The sequence below is a fragment of the Hyperolius riggenbachi genome, chromosome 11 (assembly GCF_040937935.1).
Source record: "Hyperolius riggenbachi isolate aHypRig1 chromosome 11, aHypRig1.pri, whole genome shotgun sequence".
In the NCBI taxonomy this organism is placed as follows: Eukaryota; Metazoa; Chordata; class Amphibia; order Anura; family Hyperoliidae; genus Hyperolius; species Hyperolius riggenbachi.
The window spans coordinates 224,095,086-224,118,917 of record NC_090656.1 but is presented as its reverse complement, the minus strand read 5'-3'; the positions used below and the strand labels follow the sequence as shown (position 1 = coordinate 224,118,917).

Here is a 23,832-nt window from a genome sequence, read left to right as displayed (position 1 = left end):
CCTCCAGGAATACACCCAAGTAGTTATCCCAATTGGAGGGGAGAAAAGGAACAAATAGCCCGAGATCTAGTGAGTAACGGAGAATGGGTCCCCTTGCAGGAGTTGGAAAGGAAGGGGGAGAGGAGAACACTAGATGAATGGAGCCACATCCAATTTAAATCTTTTTTGAAAAGATGCGGTACTAAAGAGGCCCTAAGCAGGAAAAATACCCTATTTGAAGAGATGTGTAGGGGAAGGGGCCAACAAAGAAGGACCCTTTCAAAGATATATGCCTTATTGAATGGGACAGAAGACCCTGCGGCCTCAGTGCGGGCTGGTTGGGAAAAGGACCTGGAAAGACCATTCACTGAGGAACAGTGGAAGAAAATAACTAAAATGGCAAGCAAGTCATCTATATCTACAAGGGGCCAGGAAGCAGGATAAAAGATATTTGCTAGATGGTACCTCACCCCGGAGAGGCTGAGTAGGATGTTCCCAGGTACCTCAGCGCAGTGTTGGAGGTGTGAAAAGGAAAGGGGAGATATATTACATATTTTTTGGGGGTGCAAAGAAATAAGAGAGTTCTAGGAGGCTGTGAAAAACTATACTTTCCAAATAACGGGATAGGAACTCCCGGATGACCCCGCCTTTTTTCTACTACATAGCAATGAGTGGCCATCAAAGAAATTTGAGGGGTCTTTGGTGGGGTTCTTGATTAATGCAGCAAGGACCCTCATAGCAAGGCACTGGAAATCGACAAGGCCCAAGTGTCTGGGAATGGTTTGTGGAACTGGAAAGAATCTGGAAGATGGAGGAATTAACTAGTTTTGTACATGGGAGACATAAGGAAAGATGGAGGCAATGGTTTGAATTCAAAGCCTCCGATGAATACGACAGAATGAGGAAGAAATCGGAATGAGATGAGACCCCTGGGGTTTTGATGGACAGGAATTAGGAAATAAGCAGAAGTTAAAGTAAGAAAGTAAGAACGAGACGGACTGCCCCTTGGGGGGGGGGGGGGGGGGGAGTAAATGGAGGCTTGTATGGTGGGAATTGGCACTTGTGTGTGGGGGGTATAGGAACTTAAGATACGAGAAAGGTCATATAAAAGACACAGTGCTATAAATTAATATACATGGTGGAAGGTATGACATTAGAATATGAAACAGATCTATAGGGAAGGACACCTGTTGTGCTTGGGGCACGCCGTTCAGTTTTCTGTTGGATTCTCCTGTTAGATTTACCTACAGCATGGAAAAAATCTGTCTGGCGGGTGGGTCTGGGAGAGAGTCTGGCGGAGAGTTGTGTGGTGTGTACCTAGCATTATATTGTAAGCTAGTGATAGATCACTGTGTATAGAAAAATTTGGAGACTATTTTTTTAGATTTTACTGTATTTGTATGCAATTTATATTTTGAAAAAAGTTGAAATAAAGATATTTAACCTCTTGCCGACCACGTCACGCCGATGGGCGTGGCCGCGGCGGCAGCCCTAGGACCGCCTAACGCCGATTGGCGTAAAGTCCTGGGGCCAGCTAAAACAGGAGATCGCGCGCAGGATGCGCGCGCATCTCCTGCTTGGGGGGCGGAGTTCCGCCCCGCCTTCAGTCTCCGAGCGGCTTTTGCCGCTCGGGAGACTGTTAGACAGCGTGATCGCCGTCTATTTAGGTGTACAGCGCTGCGACCGGTGTGACACGGCTGTCCCCCTGGGACACTGGAGAGCGATCGGCTCTCATAGGCAGAAGCCTATGACAGCCGATCGCCACAATTGGCTGGCTGTGGGGAAGGAGGGAGGGAGGGAGGGAATCTGTTAAAGGAACATTTTTTTTATAAAATCAGGAACAAAAATATTTGTAAAAAAAAAAAAAAAAAAAACACACAATCTGGGGGCGAACAGACCCCCACCAACAGAGAGCTCTGTTGGTGGGGGGAAAAGGGGTGGGGGAATCACTTTTGTGCTGTGTTGTGCGGCCCTGCAGCTTAGCCTTAAAGCTGCAGTGGCACAGTTTACTTAAAATTGCCTGGTCTGGTCACTAGGGGGGGGGGGGTTAGCACTGCAGTCCTCAAGGGGTTAAAAAAATAAAATAAAAAATAAATAAATAAACAAAACTTAAAGGAATTCTATCAAACTTAAAATTTCTGTCGGTAGCATAAATCAAAGTAGCAATAACAGTCAGTGCGAACACAGCATATCTTTTTGCTGTGCAGTGTTTATTTTCCTTTTAATTTACCTTATAGATGGATCCCCTGACAAGCTGACGGCGACGGCTAATGGGGCAACTCATTATGTGAGAGGGGATTCCTTTTTACAGTGCGGCCGGGGATTATACTATTTTCATGTTTCCCTATATAAGAGTGCATTATTCAGCGCGTGACCCGCCGAAATAGCCTGCTATTAGGAGCTAGAGACAACTGCTCTCGCTCCTACTCTACCCAGCCAATCCGCCCCCAGAAGGAGACTTCCGTGTGTCGGGCTTCCGCTGCATCATAAAACACTTTACTGTCAGTAAATGGCTTCTGAAAGCAGAAGATAAAAAGGGTCAATAAAGCAGGCCATACATTTGTTAGATTAGCAGCAGATAGATCTCTGATCTATCTGATGTGTTTAGAAACATTTTTTACTAGGAACAGATTTCCAATAGATTTCAGTATGAAATCTATTGAAAAATCGATCTGATGGCATATTTTTGCCATCAGATTTCCATTAGGTCCAATGCAAAATAATAAGCAATGTCAACAGATCGACCTAGATTTTCCAGCATGTCAGATCGATTGAAATCGGCCGCAAATCGATCGATTGGTCAATCGATTTGCGATCAATCGATTTCGATCGATCGGCCGATAATCGGCTCAGTGTATGGGCACCTTAATTCATATATTTGAGCTTTGGCATACTTCAATAAAACCGTCATTAAGCAGAGACAATGAAACAGTAAAAACAAACTAGATTTAAATATAAAACTGTGGGATAGCTAAAAAATAAAAAAGGTAATTTTTAGGAGGAGGATAGCTACAATTATTTTTTTAATCAGTTTATTCTCACCTCAGATGTCCTTTAACCCTCCTGGCGGTTTGCTAAAAAAAAAAAAAAAAAAAAAAAAAAAAAAAAAAAAAAAAAAAAAATCGCCAGGGAGCAGCAAATCTTTTTTTTTTTTTAAATTTTTTTTTTTTTTCATGTAGCGAGAACGGGAACGGGATCTCCTGGAGGGCTTCCCCCGTCGCCATGGCGACGGGGCGGGATGACGTCATCGACGTCGTGACGTCAAAGGGGATTCCTATCCACCCCATAGAGCTGCCTGGCACTGATTGGCCAGGCAGCGCACGGGGTCTGGGGGGGGGGGCGGCTGCGGCGCGACGGATAGCGGCGGATCGGCGGGTAGCGGCGGCGATCGGGCACTGCACGCAGCTAGCAAAGTGCTAGCTGCGTGCAGCAAAAAAAAAATTATGCAAATCGGCCCAGCGGGGCCTGAGCGGTGCCTTCCGGCGGCATAGCCCTAGCTCAGCTCGGGCTTACCGCCAGGAAGGTTAAAGGACAACGGAAAAAGAATACGGAGGCCGCCATATTTCTTTCCTTTAAACAGTACCAGTTGCCTGGCAGCCCTGCTGAGCCATCTGTCTGAATCGCACCAGAAACAAGCATGCAGCTAATCTTGTCAGATCTGACAATATCTGCTGCATGCTTGTTCAGGGTCTATGGCTAAAAGCATTACAGGCAGAGGATCAGTAGGCTAGCCAAGCAACGGATATTGATAAATGGAAATAAATGTGGCAGCCTCCATATACCTCTTGCTACAGTTGTCCTTTAAAGAGACTCAGATGAGTTCTTGTGCCCCGGCTGACGTCACTAAGTCAGACTGAGTCTGACTGAGCCGCGTACCAGGAGTTGACAGCGGCTGAACGGGACCTCGTAGGAGGACGGCGAGGGACACAGCCATGCTTATGGGGCTGGAGGAAGCCCCGGGTAAGTAAAAAAAAAAAAAAAAAAGCACAAAGACTCATCTCAGTCTCTTTAAAGAGACTCCGTAACAAAAATTGCATTCTGTTTTTTATCATCCTACAATGTTCCAAAAGCTATTCTGAAGTGTTCTGGCTAACTGCAGCACTTTCTACTATGACAGTCTCTGTAATAAATCAATGTATCTTTCCCCTGTCAGACTTGTCTGCCTGTGTCTGGAAGGCTGCCAAGTTCTTCAGTGTTGTGGTTCTGCTATGAACTCACCCTTTCTGGCCCCTCTATGCACACTGCCTGTGTGTTATTTAGATAAGAGAGAAGAGAGAAGCTGCTCTAATCAGCTGGATAAATCATCCTCTGAGCTGGCTGGGCTTTCACATACTGAGGAATTACAAACAAGGGCAAAGCTGTTTGCAGGAAGAAAAGAGCAGCCTGAAACTTCAGTGCATGGGGGAAAGAAACACACAAATGATCTCTTGAGATTCAAAAGGAATGCTGTATACAGCCTGCTTATGTATGGATGTATTTTCTATGTGTGGACATACTGTACATCAACCTACTTCCTGTTTTGGTGGCCATTTTGTTTGTTTACAAACAAACTTTTTAAAACTGTTTTTAACCACTTTTAATGCGGCGAGGAGCGGCGAAATTGTGACAGAGGGTAATAGGAGATGTCCCCTAACTAACTGGTATGTTTACTTTTGAGCGATTTTAACAATACAGATTCTCTTTAAGCTCCATACACATGCTAGATGAAACTCTGCAAATTCCGCCACTGCCGAGAAGCCAGAGTGTACTGCAGCCCCTAACTCCTCCCCGCAATCAGGTCCCCCCACATAGGAACTGAACATGTTAGCGGCTCATCTGCCAATGCCTGCCAGATGGCATGCCTCGTGGGTGTACAAGACTTAACATGTTAATACTTGGGGGTCACATGGCGCGCAGCAGAGGGCTCTGGGGGTCACATGGCGCGCAGCAGAGGGCTGTGGGGGTCACATGGCGCGCAGCAGAGGGCTCTGGGGGTCACATGACACATGGCGCACAGCAGAGGGCTCAGGGGGTCACATGGCGCGCAGCAGAGGGCTCAGGGGGTCACATGGAGCGCAGCAGAGGGCTCAGGGGGGGGGGGTCACATGGCGCGCAGCAGAGGGCTCAGGGGGGGGGGGGTCACATGGCGCGCAGCAGAGGGCTCAGGGGGGGGGGGTCACATGGCGCGCAGCAGAGGGCTCAGGGGGGGGGGGTCACATGGCGCGCAACAGAGGGCTCAGGGGGGGTCACAGGGCGCGCAGCAGAGGGCTTGGGGGGGGGGGGGTCACATGGCGCGCAGCAGAGGGCTCAGGGGGGGTCACATGGCGCACAGCAGAGGGCTCAGGGGGGGGGGGTCACATGGCGCGCAGCAGAGGGCTCAGGGGGGGGGGTCACATGGCGCGCAGCAGAGGGCTCAGGGGGGGTCACATGGCGCGAAGCAGAGGGCTCAGGGGGGGGGGGTCACATGGCGCGCAGCAGAGGGCTCAGGGGGGGGTCACATGGCGCGCAGCAGAGGGCTCAGGGGGGGTCACATGGTGCGCAGCAGAGGGCTCAGGGGGGTCACATGGCGCGCAGCAGAGGGCTCAGGGGGGGGTCACATGGCGCGCAGCAGAGGGCTCAGGGGGTCACATGGCGCGCAGCAGGGGCTCAGGGGGTCACATGGCGCGCAGCAGAGGGCTCAGGGGGGGGGGGGTCACATGGCGCGCAGCAGAGGGCTCAGGGGGGGGGGGTCACATGGCGCGCAACAGAGGGCTCAGGGGGGGTCACAGGGCGCGCAGCAGAGGGCTTGGGGGGGGGGGTCACATGGCGCGCAGCAGAGGGCTCAGGGGGGGTCACATGGCGCACAGCAGAGGGCTCAGGGGGGGGGGTCACATGGCGCGCAGCAGAGGGCTCAGGGGGGGGGGGTCACATGGCGCGCAGCAGAGGGCTCAGGGGGGGTCACATGGCGCGAAGCAGAGGGCTCAGGGGGGGGGGGTCACATGGCGCGCAGCAGAGGGCTCAGGGGGGGGTCACATGGCGCGCAGCAGAGGGCTCAGGGGGGGTCACATGGTGCGCAGCAGAGGGCTCAGGGGGGTCACATGGCGCGCAGCAGAGGGCTCAGGGGGGGGTCACATGGCGCGCAGCAGAGGGCTCAGGGGGTCACATGGCGCGCAGCAGGGGCTCAGGGGGTCACATGGCGCGCAGCAGAGGGCTCAGGGGGTCACATGGCGCGCAGCAGAGGGCTCAGGGGGTCACATGGCGCGCAGCAGAGGGCTCAGGGGGGTCACATGGTGCACAGCAGAAGGCTCAGGGGGTCACATGGTGCACAGCAGAGGGCCACACATCCTCTTGGTCACAGATTTCCATCAAAGCCCTGGAATATGATCGGAATACACACCCTGTACACATCGAGGCACACACAGACTGCATGCTTCTTCACGTGTTATGCATCACCTGAGCAGAGCAATGGTGGTGGATCATCTTGCTCACCTGATTAAGAGAAAGGTGGAGAGAAGCCCTCATCTCCTCTTCTGTAATACTGAGGTTTCTGATCATCTTGTCTAGCGCCTAGACACGAAACAAAGGGTGAGACAAACGCAATTCAGCTAAAGCAAAACCAAACAAGGTAACTTAAATCAGGACAGTAAAGGTGCCAAATCAGACGATGTGTGCGCAGATCGATCAAAAGACAGATCTCTTTCTGTTCGAATCTGATTAGAGAGAGATCTGCCGGCTGCATGTATGCCCAACCCAAGCCTTCCTAGCGCCCAACTACCCCCCCCCCTCCCCCCCAACAGCCAATCTTAACCACTCAAACCTAGCTAAAGAAAACAATTTTAAACTCTAACCCTCCTAACCCCGCCCCCATCCCCAAACATTCCCAGCAGTTGCAGAGTTAATTTGTATCTTTCCTTGTCCTCTCCTCATCCTTGTGAGGTCATCTTCTCCAGCACCTGATCGCTCATCCCCAGCAGGCATGGAGCACCCAATCCATCACAGCTGGACAAGGTGCTTTATGCCCCAGTAGCTGCTGCAGTCCCCCCAGACTTGTGGACATACCCGCTGGGCGTAGTGGTCTGGCTTCAGCTCCTGCAGGTCCAGCCGGCCCTCCAGCTCGGCGAGCAGCTTCTGCAGCGTTCCATTCTTACGCCCGTCAGGGAGAGAAGTGCAATCAGGCGTGTGGGGGTCATTCCCCGCTTCAATGTGCTTCAGTACAGCTGGGCTCACACTGACGGAAGACAGAAAACAAGACCTGATTATAAACCTGTCACAAGAGGATAATTATTGGTTATTTATACAGCGCCCTCACCCTTTCCTGCTGCTGTATAAAGTAAAAAAACAACAAACATGGGCTCATAAAAATACAGACATAGATACCCAATACAGACATGGTAGACCATACAATAAAAAAGGGTAAAGCTGGCCATAAACTGGCCCGATTTGCCTCCGTTTCGACAGCAGATTCGATCACTGGGAATTTCGATCCATTTCGTCCGATCCCGTCGATCGCTCCGTGTGGAAAAATACCGTTGATCGCCCGCGGGTAGGAAGCGCGTCGCTAGCGGCGTTTGAGTGCCCGTCGACCGACGCAATAGAGCCGCATACATTACCTGCTCCGCCGGCACGACTAACCCCGGTCACCGCTGCTCCGTGTCCGCGCTGGTCTCCGGCATGCTTCAGTTCCTCCTGCCCGGCAGGAAGTTTAAACAGTGGAGGGCACTCTACTGTTTAAACTTCCTGCCGGGCAGGAAGAAGTAAAGCATGCTGGACCTGGGGACCAGAGGGGAGAAGACAGCGGAGACCTGGGGACTGGAGTCGCGCCGGCGGAGCAGGTAATGTATGCGGGCGGGGGGAGCGGCGGCAGCACCACCACCACAACAGATTGTGAACGGTTTCAGGCTGAAATCTATTCACAATCTGTTTGCAGTAAAGGTAGCCATACGATCCCTCTCTGATCAGATTCGATCAGATAGGGATCTGTCTGTTGGGCGAATCTGATGGCAAATCGACCAGTGTATGGCTACCTTAACTATCGCAAACAAATGTAATATTTAAAATGCATACAAATAAGAAGTACTCCCAGAGTAAAAAGAGCTAAAAAAATTATTCTATATTGCTGTCAGTTACAGTAGTTAGTAGAAATCTGATGGAACTGACAGGTTTTTGACTAGTTCATCTCTTCATGGGGGATTCTCGATATTTCAATTCTTTACAAAAACATTTCTTAGAAAGGATCTATACAGAGATGCAGGCCGCCTCCCTTACTGGTTTGCACACGGTTCTCTTCAGTTGGACTGAGCAACTGAGCAGAAGTCCTTTGGAAAAGAAAGAAAACGCAGAGAATCCCCCATGAGGAGATAGGCTAGTCCAAAACCTGTCAGTTCTGTCAAATTTCTACTACCTAATGAAGTTTTTTCCCAACCTTTTTGAAGTCGCGACACATCACACATGCCTTCCCTACCCCAAATAAAACACCCTCAGGCTCAAAATAGGAAGGTAGGTAGGTAGCCAGGCGTCGGTGCCCTCAGTATAGGTAGCCAGGTATAGGTGCCTCTAGTATAGGTAGCCAGGCGTAGGTGTCCTCAGGATAGATCGCTAGGAACAGGTGCCCCCAGTAGCATGTACTGGTAGCGGGTCAATCACCGGCTCCATGCTTTCCAGTGCTGTCTCCCTCCCCACTTTTCTGCCTCCGCTCCATCTACAGTTAGAGCAGGGCTACAAAAAATGGCCTCCGATGTCTGCCTTTATGGACATTGGAGGCCATTTTCTTGTAGCCCTGCTCTAAATAGACGGAGCGGAGGTGAATCTCAGAAGCGAGCAGGGGACAGGGGAGTATGGGACACGGCGAGATGTGAGCAGCGACAAATAGCCGGGGCTGCCGCAGCACGCAACATTGGAGGGATGTAATTTATAGACCATTTTACCCTGGTATTTATAGCACATTTTTTCTCTGGGAGAAATGTACTTTTTATTTTTGTGTTTGCATGCATTTTAAATTATACAATTTTTATCAACAGTAAGTGAATGGACAGTGTGCGGCAGTGACTAGACCGTGTGCAGGGTTGCAGTGGGTGAAGGGACAGTGTGCGGCAGTGAATACAGTGTGCAGGGTGGCAGTGAGTGAAGGGACAGTGTGTGGCAGTGAATAGACCGTGTGCAGGGTTGCAGTGGGTGAAGGGACAGTGTGTGGCAGTGAATACAGTGTGCAGGGTTGCAGTGGGTGAAGGGACAGTGTGTGGCAGCGAATAGACAGTGTGCAGGGTGGCAGTGGGTGAAGGGACAGTGTGTGGCAGTGAGTGAAGGGACAGTGTGTCAGTGGACCCACCTCAGTCCTGACAGCACAGGAGGTAGATGATACTTTGGAAGCTCTTCAGGGGGAGGAACTTTGGGGAACCTCTCCAGACAATCGTCTTTCTTGGGCCACAGATAATCGGTTTCTTTCTATAAATAAAACATTGTGTTAAAGGGTTAAATTCACTCTCAAAATTCTTCCTACTTGTAGAAACTATTCATAGAAATACATTGAAATCATATCTCCTTTTATTAAAACCTCTCTAAATTACTTAATATCCGGGGGGGTAATCCGGAAGAGCTCAGCAGTAATGTGCTCCCAGCTAACAGTAATCCGTATGCAGTAGAAGAAAGAGCGCTGGGCACCAGAACTTTAGCTTGCTATTTATTCCAGAATCATACGGACATTGAAAGTAATTGTCCTCAACCGTGCCGAGTATAATAAAACTGTGGCTGAATTGGATACCTGCAAAAGGGAACTTTCCAAACTCACCTCCCCCCAACAGTATCAGGAAATTGCGCAGAAAATCAATAATCGAACTGCATCTATACAAAATAGCATCAAGGAACAAAAACTCAGGAAGTTTAGAAGGGATCAGGAGGACTTTGCTAAAGGTCATATTTTCGATTGGGGGCAATCTAATACGAGAAGTCGATCTAGAGGTAGGAAAAGCAGTAGACAGAATAGAGGCTACTGGACAACAGACTCTGGCTCACTCTAGCCCAGACGAGCAACAACAGAGAAGGGGGACTCCAGGCACCCCAGGCAAATCAGGCCTGAAACATCCGGAAGGTGACAAAACATGTGTGGAACTCCCTTTAGCCGGAGAATCCGGAGGGGAGGGAGAAACCGCAGGAAGACAAAAAGAGAAGCGGGTGACCTGGAGGAGGAGTTACACCCGTGGAAGGAAATTTCAGAGGAGACCATAATAGAGTTGGGACTATCGGATAATCTCCAGATCATCAACCTGGAGAAATCCTCCCATTATTAATTAGGGTGTTCAAGCCTCCTGGCTAAGGGACTTGACTTCGCCCTGAGTACATCCTTTGATCCCTTCAGATTTGAGTTGGATTGTTATCGGGCTGTGAGAAGATTAAATATAACAGTGCAACAAGCAACATGGAAACAGAATACATTGACTTCGGTGGAGCCAACCGGAGCCCTGGGATTCTTCCCGAATACAGATCTAACGACACAAGACTCGGGAAATCTGGAGAGTCTAGTATCATTGTTGAAAGGGGGAGAGGTGCCAGAAATGGAGATGACGGCACCCTCAGGAGAACCAAGAGAACCCTTCAGACCATGTAAATCGGTAAGGGAATTCCTGAGTACACGGGGCACTGCAATAGATAAGTTTGATCTCAAAGTTCAGGAAGAGCTAAAGGCCCTGATATACCCTAAGGTGAATTCCAATTTATCTACCGAGGAATTGAAAGCATTAGAGTGGCTAAAGGAGAACCCCAACATTGTTGTAAATAAAGCAGACAAAGAGGGGAACCTGGTAATTATGTCACGGGAGTATTATGTGAGCGAGGCACTGAGACAGTTGGAGGGGGAAGATGGTTTCTATGAGAGACTCCCTAGAGACCCTACCTTCCAGTACCAAAAGTTGTTACAATCGTCATTACGGAGGGGTGTGGAACAAGGATGGATTTCCAGGAAATTGGAGATGATCTTCTTCCCTCTTTTCCTAAAAAACCTGTGTGGTATTTTCTACCTAAAGTCCAAAAGAATGTAGAGAAACCACCAGGCCGCCCCATTGTGTCAGCTAGGGGTTCTCTAACTGAACCCCTCTCTAAATATATGGACTATTTGTTACGCCCCTTTTTGAAGGTGATACCTTCCTACCTTGCTGATACTGTGGATGTGCTACAGAAACTGCCACATCTTGAATGGAGGGACGATTTCAATTTAGTATCTATTGATGTAGAGAGTCTCTACACTCGTATTCCACAAAAACTGGGGTCCAAACTATTCGCGACTTTTTGATTGACGAGGGCAAGGATATATGTTGGTTTACTTATGTGGAGGACTGTCTCTTTTATCTTGTCTCATAATGCATTTCTCTTCCTTGACAGGTGGGATAGACAGGCCTCTGGCGTGGCGAAGGGGACGTCGGTGGCCCCCACTTTTGCCAATATTTTTTGGGCAATGTGGTAGAGGCACCAAATTTTCAGTTCCAATAATCCACATCGCCATGCTTTTGGGTGCCTCGCTAAGATACATGGACAATGTCCTAACAGGTAGTGTACCAGAGAGCACTTTGAGAAGTTCATTGAATGGATCAATTGTAACAATTTCCATATGAGGTTTACTGGTGTATGGGGTGGAAATAGTCTGGAATTCTTGGAACTTAAGATTTTTGCGGAAAAAGGTAAACTCCTGACCAAGGGGTACCGCAAACCAACTGCTACAAATAGTCTGTTGTATTCAAGTTTCCACCCTAGACATGTTTTGGACTCCATCCCATACAGCCAGTTTGTACGTTTAAAACGAAACAGCAAGAATGATGACTTTATGAGCCAAAGTTTCAAATTGGGTGTTCGTTTCTTGATGAGGGGCTACCCCCTGCGATTAATTGTACAGGCTTTCAAGAAAGCCAAATTGCGTAGCAGAGAGGAGCTGATAGAGAGAGGGGGTAGGAGAGATGGGAAGGTAAACCACAGAGAAGGATCAAGGGAACAGAATACCAAAATCCCTTTTGTATTTGATTTTTCCCCCATGGCAAAGCAGATCGTCACATCAATTCATAAAAACTGGGGGGGGGGGGGGGGATCTAAAAGGAACCCCAGATTTGAGCCCACTAATCCAGGAGAAACACCTGGTTACATTTCGGAAGGCTAGGACAATTGGCGATCTGCTAATTAGTAGTGAATTGCGGGAGCAGAGGCAAGTGGATTGGCTCACCGGATCTCGACCAACAGGCAATTTTAAGTGTGGGAATTGTAACCACTGCACCAATTTTGTACCAGGCAAAGAGGTGGTCCTGGGAGGTGAAAGGTTTAAAATCAAGGATTTTATCCATTGCCATTCAATCTTTGTGGTGTATGCCATCCTCTACCCCTGCAAACGATTTTACGTGGGGACGACAACGAGACAACTTTGTACTAGGTTCCAGGAACATGTCAATTTGTTAAAAACCAAAAAAGGGGCTGCACGACTGATTACCCACATGTGGGAGGAACATGGGGGTATAAATGGTCGTTTGAGGTTCCTAGGCTTAAAGGTCGTGGAATTACCACATAGGGGTGGTGACCGCGAGAGGTTGTTAAGGCAGGAGAAAGCCAAGTTGATCTCTAGATCTAAAGCCTGCGGTAGATTGGGCCTTAATGAAAGAAACGAATTATACTGTTTTCTGGATAAATATTAGCAACAACTTTATGTGATGTCTTTAATTGTATGGATTTGATGAGGAGTGCCTCCTTAAGCTGTGTTTTTAATATGTAACGATATGTCCTCAGTGTATAATGATTATACTTGTTATGAGCTCTGGCATGATTTTTAATCTTATATGTTTTCTGTTCTTTTTGCAGATAGTCCCCCCCTTTAACTAACACTGAGATTCTCACTACAGTGAGAAAATTACGCCGCCTGTCAGCTGCTCCAGAGATGGGAGTGACCACTTTCTCTCTGATGCATACACAGGTTAACCACATTCACCTGACACCTTTAATATTTTTTCAATATTAATATCAAATGCATTATATTTCAATTAAAGTCTCTACAATTCCCCAGCCTAGCGAAGGATTTAACTTGTCTAGTACAGAGTTAATTAGCTTTTAGCAGCTCCTAAGCTGAGCTGAGCACAATTAAAGGAGAACTGTAGTGAGGTATATGGAGGCTGCCATATTTATTTCCTTTTAAGCAATACCAGTTGCCTGGTTATCCGGCTGACCCTCTGCTTCTAATACTTTTAGCCATACACCCTCAACAAGCATGCAGCAGATCAGGTGTTTCTGTCATTGTCAGATCTGACAAGATTAGCTGCATGCTTGTTACTGGTGTTATTCACACTACTGCAGGCAGAAAGCTGAACAGGGCTGCCAGGCAACTGGTATTGCTTAAAAGGAAATTAATATGGCAGCCTCCATATACTGTACCTCTCACTACAGTTATCCTTTAACATCTTTTTACCCAAGCCATACATCTTGGATTAAGTTGACAGAACCTCATAAAGTACACTCTCACCAGCCTGACAGTCTCCAAACCTCACACCTCTAAGCCAGAAGCATCCAAAAAATTCTCATCTCTGCTACTCTTCACACAGCTGATTTTACGAGGATCAGTGACCCCAGACTGACACCAAAATTCAAAACATTTTAACTCAATTAGTGTTTAAAAGACAACCGAAGTGAGAGGGATATGGAGGCTGCCATATTAATTTCCTTTTAACCCTCCTTGCGGTCAATTAAAACCGCCAGGGGGCAGCGCAGCACTATTTTTTTTTATTTATTTATTTATTTTTAAATCATGTAGCTAGCCTAGCGCTAGCTACATGACAGCCGCTGTGCAGCGGCATCCTCGCACCCTCTTCGATCGCCTCCGGCGATCAAGCCCGTCCGGAAATCCCGCTCTGAACGGAATTTCCATTAGGGCTTCCCCCGCGACGGGCGGGAAGACGTCAGAGGGAGTCCCAATCCACCCCTCAGCGCTGCCAGGCAGCGCATGGGGTCTGGAGGGGGGGGGGGATGGCGCGGCGAGTTGGTGCAGAGCGGCGGCGAACGGGCAGTACACACAGCTAGCAAAGTGCTAGCTGCGTGTACAAATAAAAATTATGCAAATCGGCCCTGCAGGGCCTGAGAAATCCTCCTGCGCGGTATAGCCAGAGCTCGGCTCGGGCTTACCACCAGGAAGTTAATCAATACCAGTTGCCCAGCAGTTCTGCTGATCTTTGGTTGCAGTAGTGTCTGAATCACACACCTGTAACTAGCATGCAGATAATCAAGTCAGACTTCAGTCAGAGCAAGTGATTTACATGCTCGTTCTGGGTCTATGGCTAAAAGTATTAGAGGCAGAGGACGAGCAGGACAGCCAGGCAATCGGCACTGTTTGAAAGGAAATAAATATGGCAGCCCCCATTTCCCTCTCACTTCAATCGTCCTTAATTTGCATAGATTTGCATAATCCTGCATGAACTCGAAAATTATTTTAATCTCATGGACCATCCCAACTGAAATCAAATAATTGAGGTGGGGATGTTCACACAGTTGTGAGTCAGATGACATCATCCCTAAAGAGGAGGAGCCCTTGCATATGGGAGGGGGGACTTCTAGGAGGAGGTATTGGAAGGTCTGTTCGGAGGAAAGAATATGAGAGGAATGAGAAGAGAAAAATAAAGACGTTAGGAATTCTGCATGTACTTACATGAAACGTAGAAGCATCTTTGCCCCAGACTCTTATTACAGAACGGGCCACCGGGGGGCGCTGCAGAAGCACAGTGTGATTTATCTGCTGGTCTCTGTTTACAGAAGTCATGTATGCGGAGGAAGTGTCTTCACCAAACTAAGAGAAAAATATGAACTGGTTAGGAGCGCAAGTCTGGCAACATCCGAACTAAAAATGTGGCCATTGCCATAGGCTGCCATGTTAATTACGGCTATACCAACACTCAGTCAGTAATTTGAGCGCCGTCAAAAGACAGAGCACAAATAACAAATACAGTATAATCTGGCCACCAGAAATAGCTGGAGGCTGAATTAGGTCTTTCCTCAGTTTCAATGGCAGCCAGGAGGGGAATTAGTAATTAACGCAGCCGGGACTTTAGCAGAAGCAGGGTAAGTTTTTTTGGCTTTTCCCTGCACCCCCATTTCCCAGCACCTTATTCAAATGTATGCTTGGGAGCGTGGACACATGAATCAGTCAGAACGTCTTCACACCATTCAGTGGTCATCAGTGACTTGCTATCAATGATCAGTGAGCCACCCATCTCAGCATTCACTCATGTCTGAGAAGGAACAGTGTTCTCCCCAGGCTCTTTTAGCCGGGTGCTTCACCCGGCTAGTTTTGGTGAGCACCCGGCTGTCATTGGCTCACCACCTCCTATTCTGTAAGCAAAGTTGCACACAGAAGCGCCGGCCCTGCATTCTCTCTTATCGCTACACCCAGCTACTTTTTATGCCACCCAGCTGGAAAAAAATTCTGGGGCGAACACTGAAGATGAGGAAATCTGCCAAACATCATTCCCACGCCTCCCCCTCTCATCCCTGTGGCTTTTTTCCTCTCATTTCCGAGCCTCCTCCCCACACTTCATTTCTGCACCCCTTCCCATTCCGGAGCCTCCTCATTCCCGAGCTGCCACATCTCATTCCTAGGCCACCTTCTCATTTCTGCACCTCTTTCCATTTCTGAGCCTCCTCATCCCTGTGTCGCTTCCTCGTATTTCTGTGCATCCTCCTCTCATTCCTGAGCAGCCACCTTCTCTTATTTCTGCGCCTCCTCCTATTCCTGAGCTCCCTCCTCATTCCCACGTCTCCTCATTTCTGCACCTCTTTCTCTCCGATCACAGAGCACACCGACTGGTCTCGCTGATCACAGAGCACACCGACTGGTCTCGCTGATCACAGAGCACACCGACTGGTCTCGCTGATCACAGAGCACACCGACTGGTCTCGCTGATCACAGAGCACACCGACTGGTCTCGCTGATCACAGAGCACACCGACTGGTCTCGCTGATCACAGAGCACACCGACTGGTCTCGCTGATCACAGAGCACACCGACTGGTCTCGCTGATCACAGAGCACACCGACTGGTCTCGCTGATCACAGAGCACACCGACTGGTCTCGCTGATCACAGAGCACACCGACTGGTCTCGCTGATCACAGAGCACACCGACTGGTCTCGCTGATCACAGAGCACACCGACTGGTCTCGCTGATCACAGAGCACACCGACTGGTCTCGCTGATCACAGAGCACACCGACTGGTCTCGCTGATCACAGAGCACACCGACTGGCCTCGCTGATCACAGAGCACACCGACTGGTCTCGCTGATCACAGAGCACACCGACTGGTCTCGCTGATCACAGAGCACACCGACTGGTCTCGCTGATCACAGAGCACACCGACTGGTCTCGCTGATCACAGAGCACACAGATTGGTCTCACAGCTTATCTCACCAGTACATGTTCCACGTTCTCGAAGATGTCCCCCCGGTGGTATCGCACAGGTAGGTCCCAGGGGCAGAACAGGCTGTGCTTCTGGCTGCTGATCTGACAGATCTGATGATTCCCTGAAACAGAAAACACAGCAGAGCCACAGCTTGGTTGTTATCTACATGTTTGTGTGAATAGAACTACGGTCTGACGTAACGTCTGAGTATACTTACTGATTATATTATTACCCGATTTAGGCCCAAAGTTATCAGCTATGGAGAAATCCCAACCCCCTGTCAAATATTTGATCTTTATCATCAAGTTATTTGTTATGTAATCTCAAATAGTTGTAAGAATTATAATTAAAGATATAGTTTGTGAGTGTGTGTCTTTGAACTACTTAAAAATGAACTATGACTGAACTGTGGTTGAACTTTAAACTGAACTCTGTTTACAGTTCATGTACCTGCAAAGTGTATATGCCAAGTTGGCTCATATTTAAGGTCAGGCTCTTCACGTGGAGAGAATAAATATGGCCTTGAAAAACTTAGTCGGGAACATAGATAGAGGCACCCTATCCGATTTATGCCTTAGAGAACGAGGTTTTTAATCTCAGGATCGTGGGTTCAGGCACCCAGGAATGAGAGTTTGGTGAAGTAGCTTTTAAATTCATGTACTTCAGATGACCAAAGCTGTTAGATATTTATTAGGTTACTCCAATATTTCTTATTACACTTTTCTATGTAATTTTGTATATTCTTTGTATATAACTACAAGAATACATTTGTATACAAAAGGATCTTGTCTAAGACTATTATTTCAATGGAGATACTACAAGTGATGATGTGATACTACAAATACATATTGTTGGTATGACAGTGGCTATACAGCCCATCTGACCTACTCAAGGAGAACTGATGCTTAATTGAGTTTAGTATTCTCCATAGTTGGTTCATATCATTTATATAGTGTCCAACACCACTACCCAGTCTCAGCAGCTTATATCTTCCATAATAACATCATATCCATTTAAGATTGCCTATGTTTGTGAGTGTCACACAGACGCTCTCTCAAGCCTCATCCTCTGCATTTAGAGACAAAAAACAGGGCTGTGGAGTTGGTACAAAAATCTTCCGACTCCAACTCCTCAGTTTATGAAACCACGACTCAGACTCCAACTCCGGGTACCCAAAATGGCTCAGACTGACTCCTAGACTCCGACTCCTTAGTCTAATACTTAACAGGGCTGCGGATTTTGTACAAAAATCATCCGACTCCGACTCCTCAGTTTATGAAACCACAACTCCAACTCCGGGTATCCAAAATTGCCCCGACTCAGACTCCTCGACTGACTCCACAGCCCTGCAAAAAAACAAACAGTCAGGAGAGCTCAGTGCCAGGAAGTGCACTGTCTAGCGTAAAGTTGAAAAGCCTAAATAATAGGCCTGAGCTATTTATCATTTGGGGATCTAAATTGCAATCACAGAAATGATGATTTCGTGATTGTCAAAGCGGCGGTTTTCAAGGTACCCCCTCTGCTCTCTGCAGCCAGTCCAGTAGTCCCTTGTCAAACTATGCACAGCTCACCGCTCCGTGCGATGGCAGCTCACTCTCTTTCCCTACTTCCACCTAGTGTGTGCAGCCTATCAGGTGAGCGGGCGGCAGGCTCTCTCTCTCGGCAGCGGCTCACTACGCCTAGCGCCATCAGTGAGGAAGGCGCGGGCACCGGACGGCCTGCACGCCTATTAATCAAGAGGAGGCGGCTCACTCCTCTCTCCTGCCTATCAGCTGAGCGGGCGGGCAGACTCTGCCTGCAGGCTCTCGCCCCTGCCTTCCTCCAAGTCATCAGCTGGGCTGGCCCGCATGCCTGTCAAGAGTTTTGTATAATTCCTCCCTTCGACTGCTTTGCACAACATGTCATTATGATGACTGATTTGTGACATTAAATGTTTACTAAGGTATCCTTTACGTAGCTTCTCAGTTCTTATTTAAATGGTTAGAAGAAACTACTATTTTAACTTTGGTTAGAAAAATGTTTCAGCTTCAGTTTGGATAGGTAAAAGTTGTACAGAGGCGCCAGAAGTATAAAAGGAGGTAAAAAAAAATTTATTTTATTTTTTTTTAAAAAAGAACAGTGGTGGACTTACCTCCCCAAAGTAGACACAAAATGCTGTTATTTCAACAATTAAATAATGGTTTATTTACATACTCCAGGTGGGTGCAACGCATTTCGTGGGCATATCCCACTTCATCAGGCAATAAGTTGGAGTACAATCAACTCATGCGTTCTCAATGAAAGCTTAGCGCACCTGTCTTTATTTATGAATAGGTAAAAGATACACGGGAAGAATCCTGTAAAAAGTATGGACTGTTCTGTTTAGTTAAAGCAAAACAGGAAAGCATGTCTGACAAGTGGCTTCATATCTGCCTGTCACACACAGTCTAGTGACAGCCTATTCTGGCCTCCACATTCCTTTTTCCCTTTGCATTTTTCCAGTTTGAGGACATTTCACCGTACAGAGCACCAATTTTGGCTATTGTCCCTTACTTTTTCTCCGGAACCGGATGCAAAAGAATTATCAAAAGATATGGAACCATTAGCTGGCTCTGGGGCCCCCGGGGGGACAAAACTGTCTGGGGAGGGACAAAAGGGGTACCTAGCGCCATCTTACACAGCAAGAGTCGACAGGTTTTTTTCTGTCAATGCATGTTTGTAAATCTTACTGTACATTGAGAATTTAGTGCTAAAGCTTGATTTGAATAAATAGTGTATCGAAATTGCAATTTCTGACAGAAATCGTGCAATTCAATATTGTCCTAAAATCGTTCAGGCCTATATATACATTCTACTATATGGAGTTGTGGTGCCACTTTATTTACCCATCAACCTTTTACACATTACTTGGAGGAATCAGTGTTTAGTGTGCAACACTAGCTCTAGAAACCCACAGAACCCCACTCTCCTCTTTCCCTCCTTACTTGGTTCATACAAATCTGCACATTTCCATTTTTTTCAGTTTTACCTGACTGGACCAGAAATGTGCACATTTTATGTGTGAACACAAGCATTGAAGCACATATAAAACGGATACAAAACTTGACATGTACAGATTTATGTGTGAACACAGCCATAGAAAAACATGCAAAACTGATGCCAACTGACAAAAACCTGACAAGACACCTTTTTATGTGTGAGCAAAGCCTTAGGACTCCGCAGACGCGGTAAGTGCATAGTATGTGGCCTTCCCTTCAGAGAGGTACAGTGTCACTACAAGGACTTTAGGATTCTTTTTCCCATAGTATCCACTTGAATGAGTATGTGTGAGTATGACACTTAGATACCATATAAAGCATTCAGTGTACAGCTTGTATAACAGTGTACATTTGCTGTCAAAATAACTCAATGCACTCCATTCATGTCTAAACCACTGGCAACAAAAGTTAGTAAAGAATGTCAACATTCTGCCCAATAAGACATTTTCCCTCCCCAGCGTCATGGGACTCAAGTCTCAGGTGTGAATTGGTCAAGTCTCAGGCTGCATTTCCACTTGTGCGGTGCGAATCGCCGCGGAAAAAATTTGCATGCGGATTCGCAATTCGCATGCCCATGCAAATTTTCATGCGAATTCGCACACGAATTCGAATGGATGATGCATGCGAATTTAACCATGGCAGTGCTGGTGAGCTTTTCCATTGTTTCTATGCGAATTCGCATGAGAATTTGCATGAAAATTCGCATACCCAAACCTCATGCGAATTTCCTATTAAATACATTGTATGCGATTCGCATAGCGGTATGCGGCATGCAAATTCTGATGGCTCTGCCATGCGAATTTTTCTGCACAGAAAAACGCAAAGGAATCCTGACAAGTGGAAACAGTCCCATTCACTTGTATTGCTATGCGAATTTGCATGCGAAAAACGCATGCGAATTCGCGATAGTGGAAATGAGCCCTCAGTCTCACGTGACTTATGTCTCAGGTGTGAATTGGGAGCAGGTGTGTTACATTTGGTGTAAGGGCCCGTTTCCACTAAGTGATGCGAGTGCTGCTACCTGGCCGCATCACATCACTTCCGCTGCTGGCCGCGTCACTTCTGCATCAGGAGATGCTGCAGATTCTTGGATCACTCTGCACACAATGGAAACTGTTCCATTGCCATGCATTGGGATCAGGACACCCGCGGTGCGATGCAGCTATGTAGCCACGATCGCACCGCTTCTAATGGAAACCGGCCCTTATCGCTCTCATACTGGTCACTGAAAGTTCAGCATGGCACCTCATGGCAGAGAACTCTGAGGATCTTAACAAAATAATTCTCTACGTATAGTTGGCCAAGGTTATAAGAAGCTTGCCAACACCCTGGAACTGAGCTACTGCACGGTGGCCAAGACCATACAGCAAATTAACAGAACAGGTTCCCCTCAGAACAGGCCTTGCCATAGCCGAGCAAAGCAGTTGAGTGCTCAGCGACATATCCAGAGGTTGCCTTTTGCAAACAGACATTAATGCTGGCAGAATTGCTGCAGAGGTCATGGGTTGGGCCTGTCAGTGCTCAGACCAAACGCAGACAACTGCATCAAATGTATCTGCATTGCTGTCATCCCAGAAGAAAGTCTCTTTGAAAGATGACGACAAGAAAGACTTCAGTTTGCTAAAGACAAGCAGACTAAGGACATGGTTTATTGGAACCTTGTCCTGTGGTCTGATCAGACTAAGATAAACTAATTTCGCTCAAGATGGTGTCAAGTGTGTGTGGAGGCAACCTGGTGAGGAGTACAGGTTTGTCTTTCCTACAGTCAAGCATGGTAGTGGAGTGTCATGGTTTGCTGTCAGCACTTAGGAACTAAAGTTCATTGAGACAATCATAAATGCTAACCTGTACTGTGACATAGTGAAGCAAAGCATGATCCCCTCCCTTCAGAAACTGGGCCGCAGGGCAGTATTCCTACAGGATAACAACACCAAACACACCTTCAAGATGACCACTGCCTTGCTAAAGAAACTGAGGGTAAAGGTGCTGGACTGGCCAAGCATGTCTCCAGACCTAAACCTATTGAGCATCTGCGGGACATCCTCACACAGAGGGTGGTGGAGCAAAAGGTCTCCAGCATCCACCAGCTTTATCATGGAGGAATGGAAGAGGATTCCAGTGGCAGCCTGTAAAGCTCTAGTGAACTCCATGCTCATGGGAGCTCAGGCAGTGCCAGAAAATAATGGTGGGCACACACAAAATTGACACTTTGGAGAGGATTGTGACATCCCTGACTTTGTACTCAATTTTGTTGCCAGCGGTTTAGACATTAATGGCTGTGTGTTGAGTTATCTTGATGGGACAGCAAATTTACATTGTTATACAAGCTGTACACTGGCTGCTTTACACAGTACCACATACTGTGTCATATCTTTAGTGTAGTCCCATTAAAAGATATATTTACAAACATTAAACCCTAACCCTCCCTAGCACCTCCCTCAGAGTATAGCAAGTACCCTCTCCAGGCAATACCTAGTTGGGCTTCCTTGGCCATTTGAGTCTCATGAATGATATTTCTGAGGATCTGCTCCTCTTGGATCAGCTTATGTTTCTCCAGCACCTCCTGCTGCCTCAGGTAATGGTCGTGCTGCTTCTGATATTCTTTCAGTTCGTTCAGCGTCCTCTGGAGAGACCTGGCCAGAGACAGAAGAGTCAGACCTGGCAAAGCCATGCACAGATCTTTCATGGTCATATGACACACACTCACCTATGCTGCAGATTTCTCATGTTCACATGACATACATCTATGCTGCACATCTCTCATGGTCACATGACATACATCTATGCTGCACACCTCATGGTCACATGACACACACTCACCTATGCTGCACATCTCTCATGGTCACATGACTCACCTATGCTGGGCCTCCAGCTTCTGCTCTAACTTCTGTTGGCACAAGACAGCCTTCCTCCTCTTGTCAGCCTCATAGAAGAAAGGCCGGGACTCCAGCACACGGTCGTAACAGAGCACAGAGTGATTGTATTCCCCCAACATCTATGACACCACACACAAGATGGGGAAGAGAAAGGTTAAAGCTCTGTATATTGCAAGGAGTAAAAGCTTAGCGTTTTGATTTTATTGGCAAAAAAAAAAAAAAACTTATTTGTATTGTGTTGTCAGTCACCCCCATTATTGTCTGTAACCTTATTTATTGTACAGCGCTGCACAATATGTTGGCACTATATAAATCCAAAGAATTGCTTGTTTGTGTTGCGATTTTGCTGAGGCTATCTTTTCCTGTTTACTGAATTATTTAACTAAAAACGCAATGACTATCACATGCATTGCACTTTTTCATGCGTTTTTTAAGTGCAGTGCATAAAAAGCGCAGCAGCCACTGCGATTTCGTTTTTCTAAAAATGCATCGCACCACTGTGCACAGGTCATTACGATTTTCATGATTTTTTTTGGTTTTTTTTAAACGGCCTTGCAATTTTAAAAAGGCAGCGCAACGCAGCCAGCGTGTACAGGCCTTTAGTCTATCTGGACGACTATAGCAGTCCAGATAGACACCGCTCAAGTCCAACTGGACGAATATAGACGTCAAGTAATACTGCAGCGGGTGCACTCCTGTGCCACTCCTTCCCCGAGCCATTCTCACTGCCTGGAATGAATGGACATGACCCCTTCAGGCAACATTTAAAATATTTCCCTAGTACAATGTATGGCGCCAATATTTTATTTGGAAATATAGTTGCATTTTTTCAGTGTTGCACCCATCACTAATTACAAGACCATATTTTCAAAATGTTATACCCTCTTGACATACACATTAAAAAAGTTCAGGCCCTAAGCTAACTATTTGTTTTTTTATGCAAAATTTTTATTTGGGTAATTATGAGAGAGTGTGGGAGATAAGGGGTTAATTTTAAATGTATGTGTGGGTCTTTTTATTAAAGGAGAACTGTATAGAGAGGTGTATGGAGGCTACCATATTTATTTTCATTTAAGCAATACCAATTACCTAGCTATCCTACTGATCCTCTGCCTCTACTACTTTCAGCCATAGACCCTGAACAAGCATGCAGCATATCAGGTGTTTGACAATTTTGACAGATATGACAAGATTAGTTGCATGCTTGTTTCTTGTGTGATTCAGCCACTACTTAGGCCAAATAGATCAGCAGGGCTGCCAGGCAACTGGTATTGCTCAAAAGGAAATAAATATGGCAGCCTCCACATACCTCTCACTAGAGTTCTCCTTTAAAACAAATGTATGTAGGTGTAATTTTACTATTTAGCCAAAAGATGTCCTCACGCATTATTTCACGTTAGCGTACTATTAGTATGCAAACAGGAAGTAATGCGTGGACGTGTTACTTTGTTAGTTACAATAACTGCAGTCATCTCATTGATGCCAGCGATCATTGACACGGGGACTTAGATCAATTAATGGGAACAGCGTTATTTAAATCCCTGGGCAGTAACTGAAGTCCTGCAGGATGTACTGTAGATAATCCGTCTGAAGCCATATAA

At 47.1% G+C, this 23,832-nt stretch overlaps 1 protein-coding gene across 1 annotated transcript in view; it reads right to left on the bottom strand.

The window, feature by feature from the left end:
- TTC17 (tetratricopeptide repeat domain 17) overlaps positions 1-23,832 on the bottom strand; it is a 152,488-nt gene that overhangs the window by 99,902 nt on the left and 28,754 nt on the right. Inside the window, exons 8-14 of the mRNA XM_068261821.1 lie at positions 22,211-22,350; positions 21,828-21,988; positions 16,347-16,459; positions 14,594-14,731; positions 9,263-9,378; positions 6,997-7,165; positions 6,427-6,504 (exon numbers count right to left, since the gene is read on the bottom strand). Coding sequence (XP_068117922.1) covers positions 6,427-6,504; positions 6,997-7,165; positions 9,263-9,378; positions 14,594-14,731; positions 16,347-16,459; positions 21,828-21,988; positions 22,211-22,350 — 915 coding nt within the window. The remainder of the gene's footprint in view (positions 1-6,426; positions 6,505-6,996; positions 7,166-9,262; positions 9,379-14,593; positions 14,732-16,346; positions 16,460-21,827; positions 21,989-22,210; positions 22,351-23,832) is intronic.